General features: G+C 38.2%; 1 protein-coding gene across 1 annotated transcript in view; it reads left to right on the top strand.

The window, feature by feature from the left end:
* The first annotated feature begins 1,450 nt into the window (after nucleotides 1–1,450).
* The window catches only part of LOC142060564 (trifunctional purine biosynthetic protein adenosine-3-like), a 28,280-nt gene continuing 20,878 nt past the window's right edge, over nucleotides 1,451–8,852 (top strand). The window contains exons 1-8 of the mRNA XM_075100919.1: nucleotides 1,451–1,599; nucleotides 2,400–2,495; nucleotides 3,165–3,339; nucleotides 4,939–5,050; nucleotides 5,513–5,572; nucleotides 6,407–6,532; nucleotides 7,223–7,310; nucleotides 8,495–8,580. Coding sequence (XP_074957020.1) covers nucleotides 1,455–1,599; nucleotides 2,400–2,495; nucleotides 3,165–3,339; nucleotides 4,939–5,050; nucleotides 5,513–5,572; nucleotides 6,407–6,532; nucleotides 7,223–7,310; nucleotides 8,495–8,580 — 888 coding nt within the window. The 5' untranslated portion in view covers nucleotides 1,451–1,454. The remainder of the gene's footprint in view (nucleotides 1,600–2,399; nucleotides 2,496–3,164; nucleotides 3,340–4,938; nucleotides 5,051–5,512; nucleotides 5,573–6,406; nucleotides 6,533–7,222; nucleotides 7,311–8,494; nucleotides 8,581–8,852) is intronic.

The following is an 8,852-nucleotide window of genomic DNA, read 5'->3' as shown; positions in this document are numbered from 1 at the left end:
TTTTAAAAACACTTTGCTTTTTATTAATAGCAGTTGGACCGTAGTGCCTAATGAAGCTTCGTGAAGAGCATGTAGGTGTCTTTGTTGTAACCCTCTACTTTTAAGTTCACAGGAGCTTCCTAGTGATTCCAGAATTATTTGTCAAGCAGTGACAAAAGGAAAGACAAGGTCTGACATATTGGATAGTTACACAGTATAAAGACTTAGAAAGTCTTTTCCAAGGAAATCAGTCTGGCGATTGATAGAGCGTTAAGTGTATGCTCTGCGTTTATATGCCTAGGGCACAATACCTGAAACTTAAAATTAGTCTCTTAGATAATCCACAATGGTCCGTAATCCCCAGGGACAGGCTATTTGAAATATTTACTTTGTATTCGGACAATTTAATAATTGTGAAAATATATATGGTTAAATTTTAGTTCATTGATATTGGGTTAAGACATCTTAATACTGTCTCAGGAACTCGAAACATGATTATTGATTTATGACAGTTCTGTGAACATATTTTCTGAAATAGTATACCTCAGTGTCACCATTTAGCTTCTGTTTGCCTTTGGAAGCTATGTAATGAACTGAAACCAATGGTCCTGATTTCTTGGGAAAAGACTGCTGGTATGTTGCTTGCAAAGCTGGTGGTTTATGGTATCTTTAATTTATCATCTATTTCCTGGGTAAGGACTGGTTTATGCCATTAGCATCTTCCTTAAAGGTCATGTTCTGGGGTGTTTTTTCTTTCTGACATTTGTCCACATTCAGCACATATGGAAAAATTAAGTTTGCAGATGTGACCTATGTTGAGTATGATAACAGTTCTGAAATAAATCAAAACTAATTTGCCTAGAAATATTATTGAGGAACTGTTTCAAATGTCAGTGTGCTAGTGAAATTAACAGTTGTTCTTTTACTGAGCATGCTGCTGTGCTGAAGTTACCCTCTTAGCAATTGTCAAAGTTTAAAATCTGTTCAGAAAATTGCCTTTGCTATTTATTACTAAGGATTTTTACACTCATAAAAGTTCCTAGATCAACCACAGTGTTCAGTTTGAAATATATTTATCTGGCAAGTTACCTAAAGCCTTTGTATGAAACTTTCTGTCCTGTCCTGTGTAGTTGTGCAAAGGACTTGATGACACCCCGTCATGACAAGATTATTTCAGCCTGGATAATTAAGAGAGGAAATCTTGACTCTGCTGAAACAAGTGAAAAAACCTTCTCAGTGATTTAATTGTTGTATTTAAATTAATCAAATGTGAATGATGCATCTATACAGTGATGCTACTGGTAGGGTCACATTGTTCAGATGTCTTATGGATACCTTTCTAATATGCACCGGATTGATATTACTTGCCAATTATAAGTGAAAGATATAATTTACATATTTTTGCTTATTTTTACATGGGTTTGTGAAATAAATAGATAGTACTATATATGATGATTCTGGGTTTGCACAGGTTAATGGCTGATCGAGTGCTTGTGATTGGCAGTGGAGGGAGAGAGCATGCGCTGGCCTGGAAGTTGGCTCAGTCTCCACATGTAAAACATGTGTTTGTTGCTCCAGGAAATGCAGGAACAGCTGACAATGGAAAAATTTCCAATTCAGGTAAAAAGGAGGAAAAAATAGAATATTGTGCCAAGTAATCAGTAATATGGGTGTTGGAACTGAAACAAAACAGAGCCTGTTCGTGTTTACTCAGAAGGAGATAACAATTATTCTTTTCTTTTACTGATACCACAAATTATTTAAGGGACATACGTAATTTTTTCTGCATGTTTTGTTTCTGAATTTTAGAACTGCCCAGTAAAACATCACACTATACCTACTTTTAGCCTAGCTTCTTAAGGTAGCAAGGCTTATATGAGACTGTGTGTTTCTATACCTCACCTCTTTCTTCCTGCTGTTATGCTTGAATTCACTTACCAAATTTAGCAAAATGTAGCAGATGACTAGAAGGCTCAAAGTTAATAACTTCTGGATAGAAACTTCTCTGGTGTCTGCCCAGACTGCTCAGCTGAATTTAGCGACATCATGCATTGCCATTGAGGAAATCTTTGCTCAGATTTTGTAAGTTCCTTATGAACTTACAGTTTTATTTTTTCTGTTTTAATTCTGGTATGATAAGCAGCTTTTAAAAGTTTATATTGATCACATATAGCAAATAAAATACATTTAATAAGTTTTCAGATGTGTATTAAAACAGTGGTGCAAATTGGAAATGTTCACTGTTCCTTCTGGACTCTGTTGTTATTATTATTATATTGTTTGTTTTACTTTGCCCTTCATGGGTTGTTTTGTTACTTTAATCATACTTATTAGGGAGATGGAACAATGACATTCTCATCTCCCATCTCTTATTTAGGCTTTACAGAGGTAACTTAATGAAATTTCCTCTTCCTTTTCAGCTGTATTAGTGAGCAATCACACCATTGTTACCCAGTTCTGCAAAGATCATAACATTGGACTTGTGTTAGTTGGACAAGAAGCTCTTCTGTCAGCTGGTAAGGCTGAAATAAATTAACTTGACAGTAAAAATCAGGGCCTTGAATTGTGCTTTAAAATGAACTCTTTCGGATCTTAGGACACACACTGACTTAATTAAACTGAAAAGCAAGAAAATATGGATTATCTTGTAAATGTAAATTATAGTCACTTAAAACATGTGGCTTCATAGCTGTATGCTGCTTTTTGTGTGTTAGATACCAGCAGGGGAAATCATTCAGGATCAAGAATCGGTAATGGTTACAAGTAGTCTTGTGTGTCCTGCTCTGCTTTCCTTTATATAAAGAATTTTCTTGCAATAGTTCTAACGTTGTTGCTGTATGCAGCAGTACCCAAACCATCACGTGCATTTATTGTAATGTGCAGTAAGCTCTCCATGTCTTAGTGAACAGAAGTACCAGACAGTCCTAACACTAGTCATGGGGTGGTAACTGTGGCAGCACTTAGTAATGTAACCTCGTAAAACTAAATGCTGAAACAGGTCATTGGATATGCAGAACCTTATTTTAAGGATAAGCTGTTTGAGACAGCTCAAGTTTTACGGGTAGCTGTTTGAGACAAGGAAAAGTGTAACAGACTGCTGGAATGGTTATGTGATTTTCCTTTTGTCAAACAGCTTGACGTTTCCAAAGGGATGACTTGGTTCTGTTGCTATTTTTGCCAATTAGGGATTGTTGATGACCTGAGAGCAGCAGGAGTTAGGTGTTTTGGACCATCTGCAAAAGCAGCCCAGCTGGCATCCAACACCAGTTTTGCCAAAGCCTTTCTGGATCGACATGGGATCCCAACAGCAAGATGGAAAGCCTTCACCAATCCCCAGGAAGCTTGTAGGTTTATTATCAGGTAGATATTTTGATACTGGAAAATCTTCTGTCAAGTTATCTATGCATTTGGCTTTCACCCATGATAGTTACCTAGAACTAGGTAACTTTTCAACTGTTGTTCTTCTCAAATAGCTACTGAATTAATTAGTTTTGTAATTAGGGACAGATGGTGAAGGTACAGGGAACGTAAACAGATTGATTTTTCTGTTCACAGATCACAGCTCTTCTTTGACCAGCTTCTTCAGGATGCTAGTTAGGCTTTTAAAAGACCAAAAATTGTGGCAGAGGAAAATATTTCAATAAATCTTTCTGTAAGGGTAAGAATAATTTCCACACAGACAGACACCAGCAAAATGCTATCTGTGGAGAGATTTATGAGGGACTGGTCAAATACTCATAACTTAAGGAGGATGCTCTTATTTCTTCGAGGCTAGACAGCAGCTCTTTTACATGGAGAGAGAAATGTAACTACACATCTCTGCAATTGCTTTGAGCAGCGATGTCTCTGAAGTCACTGGGGATCCTTAGGGAAAGTAACTTACCACTGTGCTATTTTGGTCCAATCTCACAGCAGCTGCTGTGTGCAGCTACACTGGTCTGTGGCTGTGTGTTGGTTTCATGGACTTCTTGTCTCTGCTGTCACATGTTACATGTGGTATAATGTAGTGGAACTTTTTTTTTTTTTATAAAAACAACCTTTTCACTGCCTTTGCTCTGTAACAGCATTTAGTCTGTATTACTGCCATGTAAGAGAAACAGGCCGACAGCTTGTATGTCTGTAAGCATGCATAAGACTTGCATCAGAATACTGAGATGTGGAGAAAGGGAACTTTGTGTGAGCTTGCTTTGGCTGCTTGTATAAATTTAGGGTTGAAATTTATGCTAATATAAATTGTAATGTGGAAAGGAGGAATGAGGTGGTGTTTCAGAAAACAGGCTAGTAGTGTGTAGAATCAGCTCTTCAAAAGGGACTTTTTATTTGACTGTCCACAAGCCAGAGAGAAGTGAATGTATAAAGTGTAGTTAAAATATGTTAACGTTATGCTGTTTTGTTTTGTTGTTTGTTTGTTTTTTTTTTAATTTAATTTGTGTTTAAGAGTCAGCAGGGCAATTCTGGGGATACAGTGTTAATATGCTAGTTCTAACATATCCTTTACGTGCAAGACCTATCTCAGCCTTAACCTTACAACCCTAAAGAAAAGTTCCAGAGCGGTTTATAGGATTATGTACTGTAATCTGATGTTATGAAACTATAAATCATCAACGAGTTCATCTTTTCAGACCTATGACAGGAATAAAATAGTAATCCAACTCAGGGAAAAGAGGAAGAAACTGTGAGATGTTAAAGTTTAGTGATTTGTCTAAGGGTATACACTAAGCTGATGCCAGAACCAACAACAGAATTCATGGATTTCTGGTTCGCAGTACTGTGCTGAGGGCTATAAGAGCCCATTCACCTCCATGACAGGGTGGGCTAGCAGGGAATGCATTTTTCTGAAGTGTTATTCTTCAGCTGATCCGACAAAAAAGGAAGAATATGGGAGGCATTCAGCTTAAAGATTATAATTTTGCTGGATGCAGAGGGATGCCTGAATCTCACTTTTGCTTTCTTTTAAAGCACAGACTTTCCTGCACGAGTTGTAAGGGCGAGGGGCCCTGCTGCTAGAAAAGAAGTCACTATTGCAGCCAGCAAAGAGGAAGCCTGCAAAGCTGTCCAAGAGATTATGCAGGTGGATAAATCTTTAATTATTCAGTGGGAATCCAGTTCTTGATGTTCTGTAGCCTGTGAGTTTATAATTTTGGCCACAATAAGCAAGTATTTTCAGGAGAAACTTGCCCATTTGACCAAGGAATTTCTCTGAGTATCATCCTCAAATTCCTCATGTTTGCCACAGTCAGTGGGCAGTGAGCAGGGCTTTACAGTTTGTAACTGAACTCTCATTCCAGCACTGAGTCCTGCTGCCCAGCCCCTCCAACTTTTTCATGTTTCATTGGCTCCTGAGGTCTGATAAGGTGCATTTCAATGTCTCTTCCTTATCTCCAAATGAGATTCTGCTAGCTTTGCTCAACACACCAGAATTCAAGGTAGCTGGTGCTTTTCATATACATTGTTTTTTCTGTTGAAAGAAAATAAAGATAAGATCTAGCTAGTAGATGTCATGTTTGCTAACTGGAGACTTTTTTTTGAACAGGACAGAATGTTTGGAGGGATGGTTGTTATCGAAGAACTTCTTCAAGGAGAAGAACTTTCTGTATGTGACTGATGGTGTGGTTGTGTGCTTTTATTCTTTGGCATTATTGCTATGCTCTGTGCATAAACTCACAAGTTTATTGCTTCAGATAAGTTTTTTATTTTGTTTGTGCTTACATAAATAAATATGCAGCCTAATCAATTTGATGTCATACTAATCAATGTATGTTGACATTAGCATTTTCTCCTACATTAGGCATAAAATTGCAATTATGGTGATATTTTTAGGTGGAAAATTATCCTTTTTCCTAAGGTGACCTAAAATATGTTTGCATGGACTTTGCCTTGATAATTCTTGTTATATTGATAATTTTGTGCTAATATTTAGTGCCTATTTTAGCACTTTCCTTACCACGGATTACTACTCAGTGGCAGGATAAAACTGAAGTGTGCGTATTATATGCCACATGAAAACTGAAAAAGAGTTCTTTGTGCAAGGCTTGTCCTGCTCTGAGAATACCTCACACTCATTCAGGCCCCAGATCTGCAAACATTTAACTTGAAACATATGAATGTTCTGTGGAGTCAATGAAGACCATTCACATACCTAAAGGTATGCATATGTGCAAGTGACTGATAGGTCAAGATCTAATTCATCAGAAAGGAATTGTTATGAGGGTCACCGTTTCTCCTGATTATTTAAAAATGAGAAAGAAAGCTCAATGAACCCTTCAGGTCAGTGGGCCTGCAGCAGAATAGGTGGATCCTGTTGCTTTCTGTCTTTGATTCCTAAATTTTCCTGGCAGAACTGAGCCTCAGCCTGTGACCAGTGGTGTTAACTTCCTTTAGGACAGGACATTGTCACTGTTTCTGTGTTGTGTGTGCCTCTTAACAGTGCTTGTGCTTCACGGATGGTGTCACCGTTGCCTCAATGCCCCCAGCCCAGGCCCATAAACGATTATTGGATGGTGACCAGGGTCCAAACACTGGAGGGATGGGAGCCTATTGCCCAGTTCCTCAGGTACAGCAGTCCTCCTCCTCAGCCTGCAATATGGCTGATCACATCTGCAGTTAATATGTCTCCTTTAGGGCCCAACCTTGTTTCTATCACATAGGTCAGGTTTCTTCTCGAATTGATTGATGCTTTGCTTGTGTAAGTGCAATAGAGGGCTCAAACTTTAGTAGTCATTCTTTAGGATTTACTGAGCCAGTGTTCTGAGGAATGGTCTCTCTTTTACCTTTTCCATTATTCCTAAACTTGGTGTTTCTCTGCTCTGATTAGCATCACTTGAAATGTCCCTGCAAAATTCCCCGCATGCCTGGAGTCTTTGTGTCTTAAACCTAACCGTGGGCTTCTTGTTGTTGAACCTTAAGGCTGACTGCATTGTGCTAAATATGCTGCTCAAGTACATTATTAGTGTGTTTTTCTCTAAGTACAGAAACAATCTTACTTTGTACAGCCCAGGTTGCCAGTGTCTCAAACCTCCTTAAAACTAGCCTTCTAAAGAAAGAACCAAACAAAAAATCTTCGGAGACAGAGGATCAGGGTATCTGTCCTTCAGGCAGCAGCACCCTGATGGAAGGAGCGCACTGGTTTGGGGTGGGAGGGCAGAAAACATAGCTGAGGCATTTGCTTACCCCAGTCCTTCCAGGTCCTATGAGCTAGTCCAGCAAATGTCATCACTGTCTCAATCACTTTGTTGATTGTCAGGTTCCAGAAGTTCTTCTAGAGAAAATCAATGATTCTATCCTTCAACATGTTGTTGATAGTATGAGACAAGAAGGAACAGCATATGTAGGTAAGTAAGCATTCAGCTGAAAAACAAAGTAAAGTCATATGAAGATTAGTTTCAATGTTAGGGATTGCTTTTGAATTCCAAATAATATTTGTTCTAAAAAATAAAGTTAATTTTTCATTTAGTATTAAATGGCACTGGTTTGGCTTTTAGCTGTTCCTTTGGAGAGATCTTTCATCTTTTCTCCATAAAACATACTGTATTTGTGTTAAATATTTTGTATTTAAACAGCTGCAACCAGACTTTCTGTAGTTCAAGATATAATATATACTTAAGTACAGTTGTATTGTTCACTCCTATATACAGCAATGTAAGTTTTCTTAAGATCCTTGTCTTAAGGCTCTTTTGAAGAGGGAAGGTGATGCTCACAGCTGGCACTTAACGCCAATGGCTGATTTTGGTACTGATGACTGTCAGGATCGTGTACATGTAAAGACTTGGGTTCCGGTCTGAGATGTATTCTCTGCTATTTGGTAACTTTTTCACAATGCCCGAATCCGCAGTAAGAACATTGTGGGTGTTGAGCATTTTCAGGATGATGCTGGAGGACCTGGTGCTATGTGGGGTTTAAATTTTCCCACGTTATTCTCTGGGGATTGGTTTCTGATTATACAATGGAAGGCCTGCTTTAGATCACCACAGGCATGTATGTCTGTGTTGAGCAGAAATCACAGCATACCTTCTTCAATGAGTTTTTGTTTGTTCTTGTTTGTTAGTAGCAGTAGTGAATTTTGGTTTGTTATTTTTGCCTAAAATAGAGTTATATGTCTATATTTATGCACAACAATAATGCACTTAATGGTAAGAAAATTGCAATGTTGGTGTAATGAATGGGGCGTTATGGGAACTGATTTTTTTCATCCTGCCAGTTCCTTCTGATCTCTGAATGCCTTCAATGAGAGGGCTGTAGCAGAAGGCAGAACTTGACTTTCTGATGCAGAGGGGTTGCCTTCTGTTGTATTTGTTCTAAAATGTGATGCAACGTTCCTCAGGTTGTCACTAGCCACTTTGTTGGTTACTGTGAAATTATTACGAGTTGTGTGTAACTGCTTGCAGAATCCCTGCTCCTAATCCCTTATGGTTTGCAGAAATGCTTTCCACATTCCAAAATACTGTGCTGCATTTAAAGGAGTTCTTGAAAACTAAATGTTTAAATTCATTTGCTTGGCTGTGTTCTTTCTGTTCAGGTGTGCTGCAAACAGGTTTAATGATTACCAAAGATGGTGTGAAAATTTTAAACTTTAAATGTCAGTTTGGTGACCCTCAGTGCCAGGTGAGTGAAAGGTACTAGAAGCTTAAATATGCTTAAGGAAATGTATGTGATATATTTGGATTTATGTCTTCCTTCCCCTGAGCATGCAGATCTGAATGAGAGTGTTCAGACAATGTGTGAAGTACCTTGAAATTTTAACTAGTCAGCTTCTGTGAATTGTTAGTTAAAGAATTCAAGTTAAAGAGCTGTTGCTCAGATTTTATTTTTCTGGATAGAAGCAGACTGGGAGGAGCCTAAATTCATGTTCCTCCTACATAATCTGCCATATCATG

This window comes from Phalacrocorax aristotelis, chromosome 1, assembly GCF_949628215.1.
Source record: "Phalacrocorax aristotelis chromosome 1, bGulAri2.1, whole genome shotgun sequence".
Taxonomy (NCBI): Eukaryota; Metazoa; Chordata; class Aves; order Suliformes; family Phalacrocoracidae; genus Phalacrocorax; species Phalacrocorax aristotelis.
The sequence above is the reverse complement of the archived record's forward strand: the minus strand, read 5'-3'. Positions and strand labels throughout refer to the sequence as shown.